The 21803-nt window shown below is 41.5% G+C and overlaps 1 protein-coding gene across 7 annotated transcripts in view; it reads left to right on the top strand.

Moving 5' to 3' along the window:
• The window catches only part of klhl32 (kelch-like family member 32), a 33023-nt gene that overhangs the window by 1092 nt on the left and 10128 nt on the right, over window positions 1–21803 (top strand). For 2 of the 7 annotated variants that reach the window (XM_053431591.1, XM_053431587.1), the window contains exons 2-5: window positions 4667–4844; window positions 11972–12079; window positions 18187–18285; window positions 21494–21709. In XM_053431591.1, the coding sequence (XP_053287566.1) occupies window positions 4667–4844; window positions 11972–12079; window positions 18187–18285; window positions 21494–21709 (601 nt within the window). Of the gene's footprint in view, window positions 1–231; window positions 386–4663; window positions 4845–11971; window positions 12080–18186; window positions 18286–21493; window positions 21710–21803 lie in introns of those variants that run through there. The other 5 variants (XM_053431592.1, XM_053431590.1, XM_053431586.1 and 2 more) reach the window with 4 other exon arrangements.

The following is a 21803-nucleotide window of genomic DNA, read 5'->3' as shown; positions in this document are numbered from 1 at the left end:
ATCAGACTATTCAACATGTTGTACATTCCCAAGAGGTAAAACGACGATCCCCTGTGGATTATGGGTACCCTACACAAGTGCACTTGCAGTATTGCAATGACCCACCAGGGGTTGCTGTATCCTGTCTGTGTTCACATTCATGTGACCGCCGTAGACCGAGAGAGAGAGAGAGGCGGGGTTATAGTGTAACAATTTAGGGGCTAGGGTAAACCAATAAAGTGACCGCGGTGGCTGAGCGCATGTGTCCGCGCTGTGTTCTGTCGCTCCGCTCTCTCTCTCTCCTGTCGCCGCGGACGCAACGAGCCCAGCATCGGACATCAAATGACATTTGTAACGGAGGCGCCGCCAAAGGGGACGGGACTGATTCACGATACATTCAGACGAGGTGCGTATTATAAGCGGTGGTACAGTCAGATGATAAGAGGCAGCCGAGCACTGTGGATTCCTGCAAAGCCAGAAGGCGCTCTGAAGAGAATTCTGCCCGGGATAGTGTTGAGTGATGGATGCAACAGGATTATTGTGCTCGAACAAGCGGAGGTTGACTCTGTCTCTGTAGCTTGTGGACCGAGGCGCCGGCCTGTTGCTAGGAGACCTTTTGACAGCTGGGGATCTTTTTTGGAACGTGCCGGATAATGCACTAAGTGTCTGCTCCTCTGGCAACACAAACCGTCCTCCCCCAGATCAGTCCCCCTGTGCGTCGGTCGTGCGTAATTGTCGTGTGCGTAAAAGACAACATTTATCCGCTGTGGTTGTTTTCAGTTAGGAGATTACGATGTTTTTCCGGGAACAACGGCCTACTTGTGATTATCAGACCCTAAATATATCCACCTCCCGGGATATGTTTAATCTTTTCTGAGACAAAAGTGATGAAAAGTCTTTCTATCTATCTATCCATCTATCTATCCATCTATCTATCTATCTATCTATCTATCTATCTATCTATCTATCTATCTATCTATCTATCTATCTATCTATCAGGTACTTGACTAACAGCTGAATTATATATATATATTTATATTTTATATCCCAAGTTCTATTCCTGATGTGGTTTGCAAACAGGATTTCATTCCATTTCCACATCATTAAACAGTAAATGTCTTCCGCATGTCTTTGCCTTCAGTGGGGTTGGACTCCAGGATAGGCTGTCCATCATAAAATCAGTAGCATTTGGCTGTGACCAATGCGTCTGAAGGTCACTCCTGAGCGGATCAATAACTACATCTTGCAGGGGTGGACTCCACTCAGGAGCAGCCTGTAGTACCCTCAGCCCTGCCTACACTTTGAGTGAACCACATACATACATAGGCTTCCTTATGCAAAGTATCAATACGGGTATAGACCTGGGATGACTTATTGTACAGTGAGTGAGAAGTGAGAAGTGTTTCGATCAGAATATCCAGAGGGACTCACTGACCTCTGTTAGCCTCCCCTGCTGCTGCATGGGTATTATGTCCCTGGAGACTGTGGGATATCCGATTCTGGTGTGTTGCACATTATGTCAAGGTTGTAGCTACACCATAAGGACTTGGTGTAACTCAGACTCCCAGCTTGTTTTTGGACAAGTGCTGAGCTTGTTTTTCTCCTGTCTGAAGTCCTACTGCCTGTGGCTGTCACTGCGCCTGTGCTTTACATGAAACGGCCTTGAAAGAGCAGCAAGAAAGAATTGTCAAAGTCAACACCAGTGTGGCGGGGAGAAAGGAGAAGTCAGCATTAGGCCTGACATGTGGTTGCATCTCCTTCACACATTGCACAGGAGCCTGTCACAGTGCGACTGGGTCGAGTGGATGGACTGAGTAAAGCTGACGTGCTGTTCTGTCCTATCAGGCTCATGTATGTGAGGAGACTGCAGTCCTCAGGAGCCACATACAGTAACACCTCCTCCTCCATCTCCCCTTCCTTTGTCTAGGGGGCATGTCTTCTGAACCCATGCTCCATAGGTGACGTGGTCCATCTGTCCTCACATACTCTATGCACTAAACATCTGCTGGCAAGGAGCCACCTACTTGGCACTGAAAGCACTTCTCTTTATTTTAACCAGAGGATGAAAACCCAATGTTCAGTAAAGGTGTTCCCAGTGTGCAGACTTTATAACTCTCCCTAAAAATATACCTTTTTGTTGGTGCAGTTGAGACCAGGGAAAGCCCCCCTGTAAGGAGAAAGTTGTATTTTCTATATGTCTGTAGAGCTTGTCTGACTCTAATTCTCGAGCAAAGTCATTCCAAAAATAAAATAAAAATGAAAACAAAATTATAATAATAATATGATTTCTTAAAAGCAAACTTTGCTCAAACAGTAGTAAATTGTGTATTTGATGGGGACTGTTCTCAGCTTTGGATATGGTGTGTTGTGATCTTTTACAGCAGGATGTTAATGTGGTTGACTCCTGATAAGCTACAGTATCCCATTTCACACCAAATGGAGGAACATATTTCTCCCTTTTGTTGCTCATTTATGAGAATTTTAAGTGGTTGGTGGAAAACATGGAGCTCTATGGCTCAGAGGAATATCAGTCTTTGGCTACACAGTCAATATTTCTTAGTTGGATCAATTCAGTTTTGGTATTGGATTTGTTGACAATAACATAAATGTAGAAGATTGCCAGACAATAAATTGGACTCCACCGTTTATCTTTATAAAGCACCATGTGCAGGATTTTAGAGAGCCACCCCCAGTGGTATTACTAAGGACACTATGCACAACTGGAGACATAGGCATAGGTGTCTTTTATATTTGGGTTGAATTAACATGCTAGTCGTATACAATCTGAATGTTTCTGCCTCTGCTGCTTCAAACTGGCTTAGCCTTTTAAATATGCACACGGCATCCTAGTCTAAACCTTTTATCTCTTTTTTTAACTGTTATTACACATATTCCTCATCATCATTCATTCCCCCCTTAAAGCCTTCCATCTTGTCATTCTCTCCATCTGGATCGCCCTCTTTATGACAGTGTGGAACAAGCAAGCAAACAGCCTGACTCATCATTCATCCTACTGCTGGCCCATATCCCACACATGCACCACCACACACCCATTATTTCCTCTGTCTTACACCCCATCACCATGACGGTGACCGAGCAGGCCTTCCTGTATACAGCAGCATTTAGAGTGACGGATGGTACTGTAAGTGGACAGAGATGGACTTAGTTAGATAGGGTGGCATGCTGCTGATGGATGAGTCCAAGCAGAGAGGGACTGAGGGTTGGGTTTGTAAAAAAGGTGGGTATATTTCTTGCAACATCGGTCCACAGCTTTATCAGTCAGTCGCTCAGTAAGTCAGCCAAATGGGTCCCATAGTCAGTGGGTTGGTCTCGTCCAGCGTAAGGAATCTGATTTGAGAACTGTGAGACACGTACTAATGGGCAGAAAGTGCTAGGACAGGTGGGAAATGGCATTCATGGGAAAAAAGGTAAATATTGAAAAGTAGAGAGAAAAACCAATGCATTTATTAGGTCCACATCGTGTAGAAAAAGAAAATTAAATGTTATCACCCACTGCTCTCTGCATGTGATGCTAGCAAGTTTCATGGACTGCTACAACAAAAACCTATATATATATATATATATACTGAATGAATCTTATTGTTAATCAGACTCTTGCCTTGTTGTTCACTGTGGTAATTTCTAAAAATGTTCTTTGTCTTAAAATATAAAAACCAAAGTGTCAGCGAGATTAAGACGGTTTTAAGCTCTCTGTGGTTGTACTTAAGCACTGTGGAGTTATGAGCTAACTGCTGGCATGATAAAATTATCACTGAATAGACTGGGTATGAAGATGGATGCCATGACACCTGCCCAAAAATGGGACATGGGCCAAAGTAAAAAAGATGGTCTCTGTCATTGTATGTACTTGTTATCATATTGATATTTGTTCAAGTGCTCATATTTGTGGTAATCTTGGTGTTAATTAGTTATTTGATGCTATAAAAAAAAGAGCCACAATTGGTCCAGCATGTGATTTGTCAGGGTGGCTCCATTCTGAGAACACTACTGCACAGGCTCCAGCTCTAATGCGCAAGATGACAGCATTTATATATATCGGCTTAATTTCTAGATATTAGGAGGAAGTGGAGACGCATCATCCATCTTTATATACAGTCTAGGGCTCAGTGACAATGCTAACATGACGATCCATATAATTAATTAAACCATTCAAAACCAGAAATATCGATGGTGCTTGACGGAAAGTCAAGTGAGGACCAAAGCCATGAAAATTGATCAATTGAAACCACAATTGATCATTTCAAATGCTCTGGGACAAACTGTGACGAGTGAACTCTGACCTGCTGGTGACCCTACAGGCACTATTGATCTTTCGTTGGGCCGACCAACTAACACTGCCGTCAGTACAGCCTCGCCATCTAGACATATATCCACTGTACTGTCGAAGCAGTAGGAGGAGTGTAATTAGGAAATGTGTCTATTCTGTGTTAAAGGGTTAATTTTCCGTCGTAGTCATAGTAGCAGGAGTGTTATAGTAACAATGAAACAAGCTTTGGTAGTAGTACTATAAGTATTAGATGTTACTATTTTTATGTAACTAGTTAAAGAGCTTATCCGCAAATCCAATTACAGTCAACTACCTATTCACTTTGTGTGTGTGTGTGTGCATGTGTGTGTGTGTGTGTGTGTGTGCATGTGCGTGCGTGTGCGTGTGTGTGGGTAGCAGTAGGGAGATGCTGACAGGACAGAGGCTCTGCCAGTCAAAGTCCCACCAGGACTTGGTTCTCTCTGCCCTTAACCAGCAGAGGAAGGACGGCCTGCTATGTGATGTCACCCTGGTGGCCAGCGAGCAGAAGTTCCACGCCCACAAAGCTGTCCTGGCAGCCTGCAGCGATTACTTCAGGGTGAGTCCTCCACCATATTGCATGAAAATGTATATTGATAGCTGAACAAATATTTGTAAAATAATTTTTTTCAGCATAGATAATTTCTATGAGGTGTCCAGAACAACATACTAAAAGTCCTAAGAAATCCTAGTTGAGGAAATATGTTAAATTCTCATCATTCCGAGATGTGTGCCAATAAGGCCAGGCAACAATACAAATGTAATAAATATATAAATGGGGCTATATTTTTCCTTTACTCCTATCAAAATGAAACTTTACACGATGAAAGTGCCCATGAAAACTTACAAATGTTGTGTTACAAGTCTCTTTGAAAATGAATTTTTATATGCAAATGAGCTATACACTAATCAAATATGCCCAAAATACACTCAAATAGGCTTAATTTTTTCCTTTACTCCTACCACAATAAAGTATACATGAAAATTAACTTTTTTTGTATTACAAGTTTCTTTTGAAATTAATTCGAATATGCACATGAGCTCCACACTTATTGAATATGTCCTAATTTGCATAGGCAGAAACACCATTCATATGTATGACAAATACATCGGCCCAATCTTCATCCAATCATCCCACTGCCAATGGGTGATGGCAAAGCTGCTTTTAGACTGGCCTTTAACCTGAGAACTGCCTGGCTTGGTAGTACCTGCCAGGGGTATAACCCCCGCCAGTAGTCTTCAGGGTCACGGAGGCACACAAGCCTTCCAAGGCTCCCCCCAAGAGGCAGTCTTTTTGGTCCATACATTCACTTCCCCCTTTCCACTCCATCATTTGGTAAAAACCCGAAGACTATGGAACTTTGCAGCTGTTGATGTTGGAAGGAGAGTTTGAGGTTCCACTGGAGATGAGTTCTGAGTTACTTTATCATAGAATCGACTGTATCTCAGCATATCCAGTGATTCATCTTTTTCGCCCCCATACAGTGATACTAGAGCTTTTTCACCTGCTGCAGTGATGATGCCTTTTTCCACCTTTTCCTGTGACTGGCTGGACACCTTAGCTTGTTCGAGAAAGCTAGTGTCATTCTTTATTCTTTCGTGGTGGGGAGAAACTTGTATACAATTTTTTTTACTTTTCATGGGTACTTTCATTGTGTAAAATTTCAATTTGATAGGAGTAAGGGGAAAAAATATCCCCATTGGGGTGTATTGTTTCCTGGCCTTATTGGCACACATTGATGAGAATTTAACATATTTCCCCACCTAGGATTTCTTAGGACTTTTAGTATGTTGTTCTGGACACCTCATAGAAATGATCTATGCTGAAAAAAATTATTTTACAATTAGTTTGTTACTTTGCCTGGACTAAAACAGATCCTGTGGGTATGTAATTGAACAGACATGAACATAGTTTTTTCTATGAACAATGGTTAGACTGATACAAAAGACTGCGCTCTTAACAAACAGATATTTGCCAGGTATCTACAAAAAGCATGTAACAGTCAGGCGGTGTAGCCGACTGCCGATGACGTGATAGAGGTGACAAATATACAGTGTGTCATAGATTGTTAAACTTCCACAAAACCTGTCTCACTGGAGATTATTATTGAAGTTTCACTGGGTCTCACAATGGTGTAACTTCTGCTTCAGGGACCAAGAAAGATATTGACTAGAAACTAAATACTGTACATCTGTGGTGTTTGCTTTCTAAAAAAGAAAACACCACAAATGTATTTCTTTTTTTAGAAACAAATGTAATTTTTTTAGAAAACAAACAATTTTTTTAGAAACAAATACATTTCTAAAAAAGAAACACCACAAATAAAAGTGGTTAGTTGAATATGGAGCATAGGCAGTGTGAGTCCAAATGAAAGTCCTACAGCAGATCATATTTCACAGGCCAACCTTGACCGAGCCCCAGTGTTTGCTTTTGTGAGCTCCCTCGTCAAGGCTCCTGTCTGATTCCAGTTAAGCCTCAGAGGTGGTCATAGGTAGACCAGTGCTGACAGACATCCAGACAGGAGATTTTCTTTGATGGGCTGCACAGTGGGAAAAGTGCCCCGATGAGATTTGATTCAGGGAAATTGAGCAGATTAGGAAATAGCAATTAATCCCTCTTGAAAATGAGAGGCAGATAAAATATAAATTGCAAAGGGATTACTCCTCCTGTGTGAATGTATGTGTTTTAGCTTATTCTTTACTTCTGTCAATAGGGAGTAAAGAGGTGGGCGACTCGCACTCCTCTCCTCTTTTGTTCGTACTCATCACTTTTCCATTTCTTTTGGTTCTGTGGCCTCCATTTAGAAAAAACAAAAGCGTCTCTTTCAAGTCCCAGCTGAGCCGAGCGACACTGTTGTTCCAGCAATCAAATTATTAGATCAGCTCTTTGCAGAAAGCAAGAAAAACTAACTGCTGGGGTTCAGTTCGCTTATTTGAGGAGATGAAGGGGCCTTGGTGCGACTGTGTTTTCTCTCTCCCTCCGCGCCTCTGTCTTTCACACCCGTACGCACACGTAGCAGTGATTATAACACATTATCTTGCCCAGTGGACATGAGTGATTGTAATGAAATACCTGACCAAGCGTGAGCTGTTTACTTGTCCTGAAGGTGTCACCTGCCTCTTCCACTGCTGTCTCATTACTAAAACGTCTGGACAGCTCAGGGAGATACGGCCAAATCGGTCACACCAGCATCACACACCACCCTCAGCAGAAAAGTACACACACACACACACACACACACACACACACACGCAAACTTTGTCTCACAGAGAGCCCTGCGGTCAGGACAGAACTCATCTCAAAAGCTATTAATGTCTTAAAGAACCATTTCACCCAACCAGCACCACACTAAACTCTGTTTTTACTTCTTTATGTTGACAGTGTATTTATTACATTGTTTGCAAGGTATATAGGCATACATTACATATTTCAGATATTTGCACTTTACTTCAGTAGTTTTATTTTCAGGTACTTTTCACTTTTACTCCACTTCATATTCCAGAAAATATCTATACTTTCTACACCACTACATTTGTACAATGATTGTATTACATTTTCACAGTGTTTATTATATTTTTAAAAGTACTGAAATAAGCAACTAGAGGGGAATTGGTCCATTCACCCAATCTGAGCAGGCAGTAACATTAGACCTTCTTCAACAAAAGCACAGAGCACGTTCTGCAGCATCACTGGTGAAGAGAAAACACCTAAAATGGTTTTAGAAGAGGCCACAACCAAGACTCAGCCATAATGATGTAGTAGAATGTTGCATTAGGAAATAGGATAGACTTGGCAAGTACTCTTACTTTTGATGCTTTAAATATTTTTTAAAGCAAGTACTTTATTCCAATAGCTCTGCTCTGCCTTCTACAGCTTGATCATTTCATCAACTTTACATCGATCACCCAAGTGGCCAGAGAGGATGATGGTCATTAGTGCTGTATTGCACTCCTCTGCTGCAGTGTATAAAAAAAAACACTCAGTTACTCCAAGTGTAACAAATCATCATTTATGGATTTTTCCTTCCAGATTGTAGCTACAAAAACAGTTCTGGCTCCTTTTTCATGCCAACTTGGGTTTAATTTGTAGTATATCAGAAACACTAGGGTGCTAGGACAACTGCAGTGGGTTTGTGTATTGTAAATCCTCAGGTACATACTATAATGCAGAATTAGTGAAGAATAGATTGGTTGTCTATAGAAAGACCTGAGTCCTGTTCTCAAGATGTGGATAAATGATCTAGCTTTATTTGAGTCTTGGTGAACTTATCTGGAACCTCTTACTAGTGTTCAGGTACATAGAGAAGAGACATGGACTTCAGGCTCCCAATCATGGTGAAAACATTGTGGTGCACAATATAAAGCAAAACCCGATTAACAGTCAAACTAGTAGCAATTAAGCTGCACCAAACTACGCCCACTCATATCAGTCCTATAAAAATCTGAGAAATAAAGGAAAATGTTGAAATACGCTCTATGTCAAAATGTTAAAGAAAGTGATAGAAAAAAAAAACGGATCCACACCTGAGCACCAAAATCTAATGGATTCTTCCTTGACACATATGCACATCCTACCATCACGTTTCATGGTTATCAGTCCAGTAGTCAATCTGCAACGTGGTCTCATGAAACGGTTCATAAGATGTCCTACTAAAAGTTATGTCAACATTTTCGTAAAGAATCATACGAATTTTTAGCGCTACATTTTTGGACCTCCGCAGCGAGATGGCGGAGATTGCTGTATTCCTGTCGGAAAACGCTATATTTTAGCAATGTTTCTTGCATTGGGCTATGGTAGTGGAGTTCAAGAAAATTCCAAAACAGTTCATACCATGTCTGTTGCATATTTAGTTTCCATCCTGTAAGCCATCAAAACTGACTCAGGTGCAAGGTCAAAGGTCATCCCTGAGGAGCAGGAGCCATCCACAATTTTCCCAGTGACATAATGTTACTCCCGAGGTCAAGACCTTTACGATGATGACTTTGCTTTTGTTCTAGGATAAAGTTTACATTTCATCCTGCTCCAAGCACAGGCCCTCGCAGGTGTACTTTCTCAGATCCCTTCGAGGTCCAAGCTGGATCAAATCTGTCAAATCTGTTTTAAGTGGTATTTAATGGCCAGATATGGTCAAAATATGTATGTTTGCTTTATACACATTCATATGTTTCACTTTGGACCAAGTTAGAGACACCTTTGTTCATTAATAACCCAATTTCTCACAACCGAGTCAAAGGCTGTTTGCCCTCCTTCCCTCTGGGAGGCGCTACAGGGTCCTCCGTTCCCGGACCAGCAGGTTCAGGAACAGCTTATTCAGGCGGCTGTCACTCTGCTGAATCACCACGGTGCAGACTTCATATGTATTTTTCATATTAGTGTAAGGGTTAGATGAATGTCCGCCATGTTTTTGTTTTCACGAAGAGAGAGAAGCGCATAGGTCACGTGTCCCCAGCCTCCTGACCCACAATTTAGTGGAATTCATACGAATTCTATTGCATTACTTTTAAATTCTGATGAGACCAACGTGAGTCAATAAACCATAACCTCCTTTGCAGAGGGAAGTCTACTTATCAAGTTTTTAATTTTCTACTTTTTTTTGCCTGTAATTTAAAATAAGATATGTTCGTTAAGGATAACTTCATTTGAGATTAACAAATCACAGTTTTTTGTATTTCTATTAAACCCCTTGAATCCTGGTAAATGTTAAAACCTATTTCATGAGATGATAAGGGGCAAATGTGAAGAAGAAGACTTTTAGCAGAGGATTGCAACAGTTGGCAGCTTTAATATAAACCCACTGGTATCTGTGCTTGTTTAGTAACCTTTAAGAATTTCTCATGCAAGATATTCTGTGAAATATCTCTCTGTAAATATATAGATGATCCACGGGCCTGCAGAGAAATTCTAATTTTTCACTCAGATATAAAAACGGCCTCGCTGTATACTGTAGTATTCCACTGTGTGTGTGAGGGAGTCATGAGTCCTCTCTGGTATGATCACCCCAAGCAGACGCACATACATCTTGCCACCAGCTCAGGCGAACTGCAGCACTGCAGCATCATGTGAAAGCACTGCAGTGAGCTACCCAGTGTGTCTCTGCACTGGATCTATATCCCAAGTCTGAGGGGCCATCCGTCACCACCAGCGATCCCTCAGCTCCTCCACCAAGGTCAGGATCACTGATGCTGGAGGGGAGCAGCTCTGTGGACACTCAGTGTGTCCTCCTTCAACCTCCCTTGTCACACACGCAAACACAGAGGAGAACATGCAAAGTGTGTAGGCATTTCCTCCTTCACATACACTCGGCTTTTTATCTTTCTGCCTATTTCTCCATCCAACAGTCGGCACTCTTGCTCATGCTGACCACAGCTCAGCCACCATCACACCCTAGGTTTAGCCACAGGCCCTCCTGTGCTCAGTAGACCAGTGGATTTTTAATTAGCCCAGTGATGAATCAACAAAGCTGAGCTCTGAGGAGAGAAGCACAGGCCTTAGTTAAAACTCAGCATGGCCTTGAGTCGACCCTGTCTCACACATCACACCTGCCATTGGAGGGGGTCGGTGCCTGGTTGAAGTTTGTGTGTCCTACGAATCAGGGAGAATGGGATGAGGGTTTGCGAGGAGTGAGCGTTGTTTTCGTGACAGAAAGAGATGCTATGCTAACATGCCGGCTCGGGGGTCTTTGTAGCTAATAATGCAGTCATACACCAGTTTCACAGAAGACATAGTGTAGAGTGGCTGTGCTGCAAACTGTGATCACAAAGATATGTGAAATTGGAATTTAGCTGGATCTCTATCCCTGATGCAAGGAATCTGAGGGGGAAAGAAATTGCCTACACCAGCAAGAGTTAGTTTTCAAAAGCTGTTTGAAGTGTCTGTTTGGCCCATTACAATACAGATAAACACCAACTAGATCTTCATAACTAAGAAGACATGCAGTTGAGGTTTGCTTCATCTCTTACCAATCGCCCTCCTGCTCGTTGGTCGGCCCTGATCAACGGCCCTGACATCCCATCATGTTGTGACAGCAGTCAATAGCTTTGATTGGCAAGCAGCGAGCTGTACTCAAGCACAGCAGGGCCCGACTGTAGACACTGCATCAGTCCGCTGCTCTGAACGTGACATGCACATGTGTGACTCTGTGTGTGTGTCTGTGTGTGTGTGTGTGTGTGTGTGTGTGTGTGTGTGTGTGTGTGTGTGTGTGTGTGTGTGTGTGTGTGTGTGTGTGTGTGTGTGTGTGTGTGTGTGTGTGTGTGTGTGCGCGCGCGAGAGAGAGGGAGAGACAGAAAGAAAGTAAGACAGAGAGGCTGTTTAACAGAAAGTACTGATTGTGCTATTTATTATTGCTGACCTCCGGTGCATAGGCCGGTAAATGAAAACAGAGGGGTTTCTGGGATGTTGGCCTGGGAGGGTTTGATAAACTATGATGCTGTTTGTTTTTCAACACGTTCACATTAAAAACCTGCTAATCTATACTGTAACTACTTATGGATAAAACATAATCAGAATCAATCAAAACCTAGCAGAATCAACACTGAAGGACTGGAGAAACAAAGCAGGATTGACTTTACCATCAATACCCATGATTATTGTGTGTTGTAGTCCAAGTTTGAAAATACCCGATAAAATATTTTGTGATGTGATGCTCCCTTCACTGACCTCCACATATTGGATCTATGTGTCATCAGGCCATGTTCAGCTTGTGCATGGTGGAGAGTGAGGCGGACGAAGTGACCCTGCAAGGAGTGACCAACGTTGGACTGAAGCACGCTTTAGACTTCGCCTACACTGGACAGGTGAGCATGACACAGCTGAACAGGCAAAGAAAAGAGCATCAAAAGATAATTTGAGGAGCTATCATAGTAATCTTCACTGTTTTATCGGGAGGCGACGAGGAAAAAAACGCACACAGTAAGAGCACTGATGAAAGATTCAGACCCTTTACTTAAGCTTAAATTGCAATACCGCAAAAATAAAAATACTCTCTAGACAGAAATGGTTTTGCATTAGAAATCGTTTTTGGTAAATGAAGTATCATCAGCAAAATTATGTTTCATATTATGTTTCACAAAGGGAAATGTGCTAAAATGTAACATTTAGCAGAGTCAAGGGCAGCCCTCACTAAACATGCGTCCTCTGACACCTCACTTCATATAAAGATAAATGCTAAATGGTCTGTTATTATATAGTGTTCATCTAGACTTGACAACCACTCAAAGCACTTTACAGTTTAGTACAGTTTGCCTTTCACCCATTCACACACACACATTCATACAGTGCATCTATTAGCAGCACGTTTTCTTCAATGAGGAGTAGTTAAGGGTTCAGCCTCTTGCCCAAGGACAGTCTCATTCTTCATTCAGATGGGGAAGACTGGGATCGAACTGCCGACCTTCCTGTTGGAGAACTACCGCTCTACCCCTCAGCCACAACCGCCCCGGATGCAATACTAGTCTCCACTTCGTCCCACTGTCTGAAATTCAAAGAATTTCCTAAAATGACAGAACCCATCTTTAAGAAAATTGTGTTTGACTCGTTAGTTTGGTCCATGGAATTTATGACCCATACTGCAGCCTCTCACTGGATGTGATTGAGACGCTTTGGGGAGCAGTCATGTCTCACACGCAAAAAGGATACAATACCATCACCTGTCACACTGTTAGCTAACAATATGCAAGCCAACAACAACATGCTATTTAAGAGCTAAACTACAGTGCCTTGCATAAGTATTCACCCCCTTTGGACTTTTCTACATTTTGTCATGGTATAACCACAGATTAAAATTTATTTCATCGTGAGTTTATGTAATGGACCAACACAAAATAGTGCATCATTTGGAAGTGGGGGGAAATATTACATGGATTTCACAATTATTTACAAATAAAAATCTGAAAAGTGTTGAGTGCATATGTATTCACCCCCTTTACTGTGAAACCCCTAACAAAGATCTGGTGCGACCAATTGCATTCACAAGTCACATTTGCAAGTCACATAATTAGTAAATAGGGTCCACCTGTCTGCAATTTAATCTCAGTATAAATACACCTGCTCTGTGATGGACTCAGAGTTTGTTGGAGATCATTACTGAACAAACAGCATCATGAAGACCAAGGAGCTCACCAAACAAGTCAGGGATAAAGTTGTGGAGAAATATGAAGCAGGGTTAGGTTATGAAAAAATATCCAGAGCTTTGAACATCTCTCTGAGCACCATAAAATCCATCATAAGAAAATGGAAAGAATATGGCAAAACCGCAAACCTACCAAGAGGAGGCCGTCCACCCAAACTGAAGAGTCGGACAAGGAGAAAATTAATCAGAGAAGCAACCAGGAGGCCCATGGTTACTCTGGAGGAGTTGCAGAGATCCACAGCTGAGGTGGGAGAATCTGTCCACAGGACAACTATTAGTCGTCTACTCCACAAATCTGGCCTTTATGGAAGAGTGGCAAGAAGAAAGCCATTGTTGAAAGGGATCCATACAAAATCCTGTTTGGAGTTTGCCAGAAGCCATGTGGGAGACACAGCAAACATGTGGAAGAAGGTGCTCTGGTCAGATGAGACCAAAATTGAACTTTTTTGCCTCAATGCAAAACGCTATGTGTGGCGAAAACCCAACACTGCCCATCACCCTGAGCACACCATCCCAACAGTGAAACATGGTGGTGGTAGCATCATGCTGTGGGGATGCTTCTCTTCAGCAGGTACAGGGAAACTGGTCAGAATAGAGGGAAAGATGGATGGAGCCAAATACAGGGAAATCCTTGAAGAAAATCTGATGCAGTCTGCAAAAGACTTGAGACTGGGGCGGAGGTTCATCTTCCAGCAGGACAATGACCCTAAACATACAGCCAGAGCTACAAAGGAATGGTTTGGATTAAAGAATGTTAATGTCTTAAAATGGCCCAGTCAAAGCCCAGACCTCAATCCAATAGAGAATCTATGGCAAGACTTGAAGATTGCGGTTCACAGACGGTCTCCATCCAATCTGACTGAGCTTCATCTTTTTTGCCAAGAAAAATGGACAAACCTTTCCATCTCTAGATGTGCAAAGCTGGTAGAGACATACCCCAAAAGACTTGCAGCTGTAATTGCAGCGAAAGGGGGTTCTACCAAGTATTGACACAGGGGGGTGAATACTTATGCACCCAACAGATGTCAACTTTTTTGTTCTCATTATTGTTTGTGTCACAATAAAATTTATTTTGCACCTCCAAAGTACTATGCATGTTTTGTTGATCAAACGGGAAAAAGTTTATTTAAGTCTATTTGAATTCCAGTTAGTAACAGTACATAATGGGAAAAAGTCCAAGGGGGGTGAATACTTATGCAAGGCACTGTAACTCACCAGCACTAGCAGATTCTAAACATGAATTGAAACGTTTTTTTTGTTGTTTGTTTGGGTGTAGCCTATTTAAACTATTTTATTATTATCTGATGTTCCATCTACAACAATGCGTCATACTCTACAAGTTAAATAAACGCTTTGCATATAGAAGCACTGATTGCCTGCTACAAAGCTGCTGCTAGTATTGTATAACTTTTCCTATTAAATAGCAAAAATGCAAACACAAAAGTAAAGTAGGTCCCATTACCCCTGTTATGGAGTCGTTGTTCCGACTTGAGTTGTCGTCCACGTGAGTTTTCCCAGTCAGGAACTTATTTTCCAATCATTCCAAAACCACAAGGACGCACCATAAGTACTTAGATCCAGTAGTTGCTTCACCACTGCCAAATGTGTCACCAAAATAAATCAGAACATGGATTTGACATTTGGATTTTGGATTGCCACTTTTAATCTCAGCAGCATTAGCCTCTGCTGCAGCATGCCTTTGGATCCTGTGTTGTACAGTGTACAGGTGCTCTACATTTTACTACTCTGGTCACTCCACATGTGTGCTGTGGTCCCGCTGCTGACCTGAGACCTCAATAAGAAACAGCATTTAATTAAAAAAAAGAGGATTAAGGGCCACAGTATTTTTATTTCCATACTAAAGCAGCCGCTCATATGAGTGAGGTCACAGCCTCTGCAGAGAGTGCAATCGTTTCCAATAACCTCCCTGGGTCTTTTTTAGTGCCAGCAATGGTTGGTCCAATAAGCAGCCTAGCGGATTATGCAGTGTATGGAGAGGCCAGGAACTTGTAATTGCTCCTAATTTTATTTCCACAGTGGAAATGAGTGAAGAGTGAATCAGTTAGGCAATGTAAGTAGGTCAACAGCAGGCTTGAAAGCCGCCCTGCTTTGGTTGGCTCAGCTCCTGTCTGCCCAGAGGAGATGATAGCAGATGAGATGAGGGCAATATGCTTATCCCCACGCCGTAAATAATGACCTACTAAAAATCGTTCAGCCACATGTCACAGGCCAGTGACTGAGGAAACATGCAGTCAGAAGTCAAGTCAGTATCGAAAGACCACAGCAGAGATCTGAATCAATTTAACACCAGGAACATGTCGCACTGTTTCACTTTTATTACCAACAAGACCTGGAATTTCTCAGACTTTGAATCCAATTTTTTTTCTAAGAGTGAAGTAGAGTGAGTCATGGGTCAGATCCTGGATGGAAGATATCTATATGTCTGCTATAAAAACATCTACTTTCATCGTGTCTAAATAGCAGATGCAATAAATGGAGGTTTAGACAAGAGCCCGCTATACTCCCACACTGGACCACACTGACTTGTGCTGTGTGAGGCTGGAGTGCTCGAGCTGTTGTTGGCCTGTGGAGTGGAGAGCATTCACTTACAATTATTTGTTCTCCTTTTGGGGTTTGCCTCTGTTGCTGGTGCTCCCTGCCAGGGTTAAAAAAAACAGTTAATCATGGTTCCCTTTGCTTATGCTCATCTAATAAAATCAGCCGTGGTGTTTAAAATTGGGGCATAGATTGGAGGTTTTTCCCTTTAACTTAAGATAATTTGATATGATTGGTGATCAAAGATTGGAGTATTTCGATTCCCACTTAAGTCTAATGCATCCTGAGGCAAAGGGCCACTCACAGCTACTTTCCATCTCAATATATAAAGCTTAGGAGAGCCCATAGATTGTGATGTGGTTAACTGGACGTCTGCCCGTGCCTGACAGGAAACCACACTGTGATAAATGGGTGTGTGGGTATGTGTAGATCCAGCTAATTGCAGAGAAGGAGAGAAAAAAGTATATTTATCAGCAAAGCTTGCTGGGAACTGCTCTAAGAGGCTGTCGCTCCTCTGGAAATATTTTACCATTCGAAAGAAATTGCTTGATGAATTGTAATGTACGGTTTTAGTTGAATGCCTAAGTGGTGAAATAACAGGTTATTTATATGCAGCAAAGCATGTAATCACAACAAAAGCTGACTAAAATGTTTTTCCCTTCAACACATGAACAAACATGCACCAGAGGAGAGTGGTACATTCGTATTGAAACTGTTGGAAAAAAAAAGAAGCTGCTTTTCCCATTTTAAGAATCAGTAATAATGAGTAGGCATTTCAGGCAAGGCAATTTTTCTCACTTTCACTCCTGACTCAGTCACAGCTCTGTGGTTATATAGGGCAGGGGAGGCTTGTTCCTGCATTTTAACAGCAAACTCAATTTCATTTGGATCAGGTGAGTCAACTGTGTGAGAGGTTACAAGTGGCATGCCTGGTCTGATTGGTTTATTACCCCACTGACTAATGGAATATTTTACTCTATGTGGTCCTGATCCTGACAGATTAACCTCCATACAACTGGTATTACCTGGCTCTGCTCCCGAGAGCCTGGCAGTATTACTTGGCTGTGATACAGAGCTTTGTGATGCATGGGGCTGTGGGAATATGGAGGAAACAGGAGGAAGCTTTAAGTAGATATCAATTCTGCTCATCCAGCTCAACAGGAAGCATTTTGGCAGAATCAATGCTGTAATAATTATGTGGCAGTGTCGCTTTGCCGAGAAGATGAAAATGGTGAATCAAGCACATCGACAGTGCAATTTTTTTGTTTGCTGTGCAGTCTGTCAAACTCACTCTCCCTGACATCTATGGAGCAACATCAGTTTTCAAATAACCTGACATTTAGACAGAGTTTTTCAAACCAACCCCAAATTTATCGTAAGCCTAAAAACTGTAAGTCTAAAATAATGGAAATATATAAATAATATTTTTTTCCAAGATTGGAATCTTTTTTCAGAATGCAATTGATAATGGAACACCCCCACCCCATTTCATTATTATTTTTACAATTTTCCAAAAATAACAGACATATGTATTGTGTTATACTTGCACATACCACTCAGAAATTGGTCTGCTCCACAATCCGAAATTTACTCTTCCTGTCTAATGATCAGTGCAATATTTGTTTTGTTCACAGTTTTTACTGTGAAACTTGTTTCCTTTGATTCAGCATTGTTGTATTTAGTATACTGTTTTCCTCTTGAAGTGTCCAGTTCATCACTTTTGTAGAAAAATAAAATATGGATCCACTGAGAAAATAAGCAAACATCTAAACTTCTTATGTCTGTGTTGATTCACTGGATGTGTAACACAGTGCCTGGGGACAAACTTGTTATTGCCTGCTGTTGCATTGGATAGCTGCAATAAACAAAACATGTATGACACTGGCCCTGATAAATGTTTCAGAGAAAATAGCTGGAAAACAAATGATTATGGACATTTATCTGAGCAGATTTGATGTAGACCTAATGTGGTAAAGTTCTGATTCCTAGGGACCCACAGGATACATGTGGTTAATGTGACTGTAAATATGATAGTAACTGAAAATACATATTTATAAATAAATATATAACTATTAAAAATAAAAATTCAGAAATCTATTATTCAAATCCTTTGCAAATTGATGTCTCTGAAAACTCCCTGCACTTCAATTTCTGTGACAGGAAATTTAAGTGAAATGAAAATGAAACCTGGTGACCTGGTTTGTGTCCTATTGCCAGATTGTGCTGGAGCCGGCGGTGATCCAGGACGTCCTGTCTGCAGGCAGCCACCTTCAGCTACTGGAGCTCCTCAGCCTCTGCTCCCACTACCTCATCCAGGTACATACACATATGCAGCCGTCCTGTGTGGGCTGGGGACAACATATGAGGAGGCAGAACGACCCCATCACCCCACAGGGTTGTCCTCACATTAGTGGACATCCTGGAAGTAGCTTTTGATAAAAGCATCAGCTAAATGATATGTAATGTAATCTAATGTAAATATAAAACTATAGATTACCTTAGCACAACAACTAGATGCCAGGCAGCATGGCTCTGTCCAAAGGTAAAGAAATCTCTTACCGGGCACCTGTAAAGCCTTATCTTTGGCTGCTGATAAGTGCATTTGATTTATCTTTTGACAGAGCCAGGCGAGATGCTGTCCCCATTTACAGACTTTCTCAGAGCTAATGTTGCTTCAAAGTTAGATAACAAAACTAAATTGTTTAAAATAATTGATCTCCAATCTGCAGAAATCTGTCATTTGGTGGTATGTCCTCCCCGACAGGGTCAGGTCTGTGTTAGTTAGAGAACAGATTCAGTGTATTGCTCGAGGACACTTCAGCAGGTTGGGTCACTGTTAGCTTAGGTGTCTGATCTCCTTGAGATCGAGGACACACCATTGACTTGTGGATCTGCAGGAACAGAGGCACAGTTCGCCTAGTGGCCTGTGCACAGGTAAATATGGCCAAAGGCTGCTGGAGATAAAAACAAATCAGGCTAAGGTTGTTGCAGAATCACTCAAGTCATTTCAAAAGCAGTTTGATATGTGTCAGTGGAGCCCATACATTTTGAAGTGGTTTTAGAATCACTTAATTAGACTCTGTAGTAATGATTGTAGCTCGTGCATGGTTATAGTGTCCTTAGATCCCTGTCACACGACTAATTTATCTATTTATTATTATTTATTCAGTATTTTATCATTGAAGTTCCTACAGTTTCGAGTTTCTAGTTCTTTTGTCATATCCGAATCAGAATTAGGGTTTATTGCCCAGTACGTTTACACATACAAGGAATTTGCTGTGGTGTTTTTAGCATAAAATAACTAAATAAATATTTAAAAAAAGGAAACAATATAAAATATACAAATATTCTAAACACAAGAAAAGGGATTGTACACATGTTAGTTCACACAGGGTCACCGGTACAATGCAAAGTGATGGACGAGAAGGACAGTTCAGCTCAGCAATGCAATGGTTTAGGAGCAATGTTATAGGGATTTGAATAAAGCAAATTTAAAATAAGTTAAAGAGCTCAATATAAACAGTCTAATAATATACTATATACAATAGAGGATATAATTGTAAAACCAGAGTGACAGTTACATCACAATGGTAAACCTTGCTCTAAAGTGCCATCTGGTGGTCACAAAAAACTCATCTCTGTTGGTTTGTGTTGATCAGCAAATTATAAACAACAACACACTATTGAATAAGTCACGAGTTTTCTGCCTGGTCATCTCTTAATCAGTTTAACACTGCTCCTGCCTGCGCTAGTCACAAGTCAGGTCAGCTGACTGCTGGTGTCTGCTGCTTAGTTTGAGTTGAAAATAATTTTTGTTGCTCATTGTTGTTGTTTTTGTTTCTTACTATTTTATTTATTTTTTTGCTCTTTCTTTTCTCTTGTTGCACTGTACCTGCGCTGCTGTTGTAAACCCTCAAATTTCCCCACTGTGGGACTATTAAAGGAATCTATCTATCTATAATAGAAAGTCAGAACCCGGCTAATAAAATTGATTTCCCAATACACACTGATTGAGAAGGAGCTGGTCAGGATCACCCACCTCCATCCACCAATATGACAGATGCTGATGTGCAGAGTTCTTCTCTTGGATACTGAAGAACGGATCAATACCACACATGCTCTGTGTATCACAAGAAGTCCTTTAGCTGACAGGACTCTAATGCAACATTTGCACTGCTTAGGTGTGTGTCACAGTTGATTTAGCTATTTGTACAGTCATCATTTTAACATTTATTAACCACCCTCAATACCTTTCAAAATAAAGTACACTGCATACTTTTTCAGTAGCACAGCAGTTGTGGTAACATTTAGATGTAGTGATTTTTAGTGGAAGACAACCTCTTTAAATGGTGAGTGGTTTCAGGAAAAATGAAAAATCCACTCATTATGTACTTGCCACTATGGCGAGTAGATGGAGGGGTGGGTGAAGAGTTTGAGTCCACAACACAATGCTGGAGTCTCAAGGGTAAACAGTGTTGCAGCCAACTCCAATACAATTTAAGTAACTGGGGACTCCTTCTTCAGACATAATAAAGCAGCAGACATAAAAACATAAAATGCCTCCATACTGATCCTGTGGTGTCATCCAAGTGGCCGAAAGCCCCGACATTTAAATTTGACTAGAAACAGCGTCATTTACGTCATGTTTTCTTTTCTTCTTTACGCTTTAAGAAGGAGTCACTATTGACTTAAATTTTATTTATTTTACTGCAACAATGTTTATCCCTGTAATTCAAGAAGAGTTTTATGGACTCAAACACTTTACCCCCCCCCCCCTTCCTCCATTAGCATAGTGTTGAGTAGATCATTATATTTTTTGGTGAACCGTCCCTTTGAGGTGAATGGTAGCAAAGGGAATGTCCTCACTAATGCATGTTTGTAATATATGTGCAGAAGGACTGCCAGAAGGTGGCAGTGTTAATCCACTAGTCAGACCTCAGACCCCAGCTCCCTGTGTCTGTCTCCTCCTTTCGGTGATGCTGTCAATCAACCAGAGCAATGAAATCCTTTCACATACAGTATACATATGGTAAATTGTAAATGTTGCATAGATGTGACATATTCTTATAGGATCAAGTCTACAGGAAATCAAAGATTAAATCACTAGGTGTGGAATATTGCTTAAGGGTTATAGTTTGCCTAAAGGAGCCTCCCAGCAAATTTGAAATATTTATGATATCGTTTTTTGCTGTTTTTAAGTACTGAAAGGGAATTTAAACTGAAACAAAAAACACTTTACATCATCAGACAATGAGGAGTTTGTCAACACACAATGGAAACGGTTTAGGTGATTCAGATTTAAGAGGGTGAAACAGAGTGGTATAGTTTCACAGATTTTCTGAATGGGGGGTTCAGGTGTGTTTGCCAGGCTACTACCTTTATAGGGAACCTTATTTTCATTAACTGCCTCAGTGTATTTTGACATCATGTGGTCTGACAGCTGCCTGCGCATCCTTTCAACATATGCAAATGTTGAAGACGTGCAGTCCACATGTATGTTTATTCATATGTGTCCCTCCCGCAGGAACTGAGCAGTGTGAACTACCTGGAGCTGTACCGCGTGGCTGACCTGTTTCACCTCCCGGCCCTGGAGGACGCCGTGGTGGGCTTCCTGGTGGAACATCTGTCTGAGCTGAGCCAGAACCGGCAGGACGAGGCCTTGCAGCTGCCTTACCGCCTCCTCAGGGAGGTGCTGAAGAGTGACCGCCTCACCTCCCTGAGTGAGGAGGAGATATGGAAGGTACTGGGAGTGTGTGTGGTCCAGGTATTACTCATGTTGTGGGGACCCAAATCGGTTAACATGGTCACGTTATTATAATACTTGTCAAGTCCCC

Source organism: Pleuronectes platessa, chromosome 10 (assembly GCF_947347685.1).
Source record: "Pleuronectes platessa chromosome 10, fPlePla1.1, whole genome shotgun sequence".
In the NCBI taxonomy this organism is placed as follows: Eukaryota; Metazoa; Chordata; class Actinopteri; order Pleuronectiformes; family Pleuronectidae; genus Pleuronectes; species Pleuronectes platessa.
This window is presented reverse-complemented; position numbering and strand designations above follow the sequence as displayed.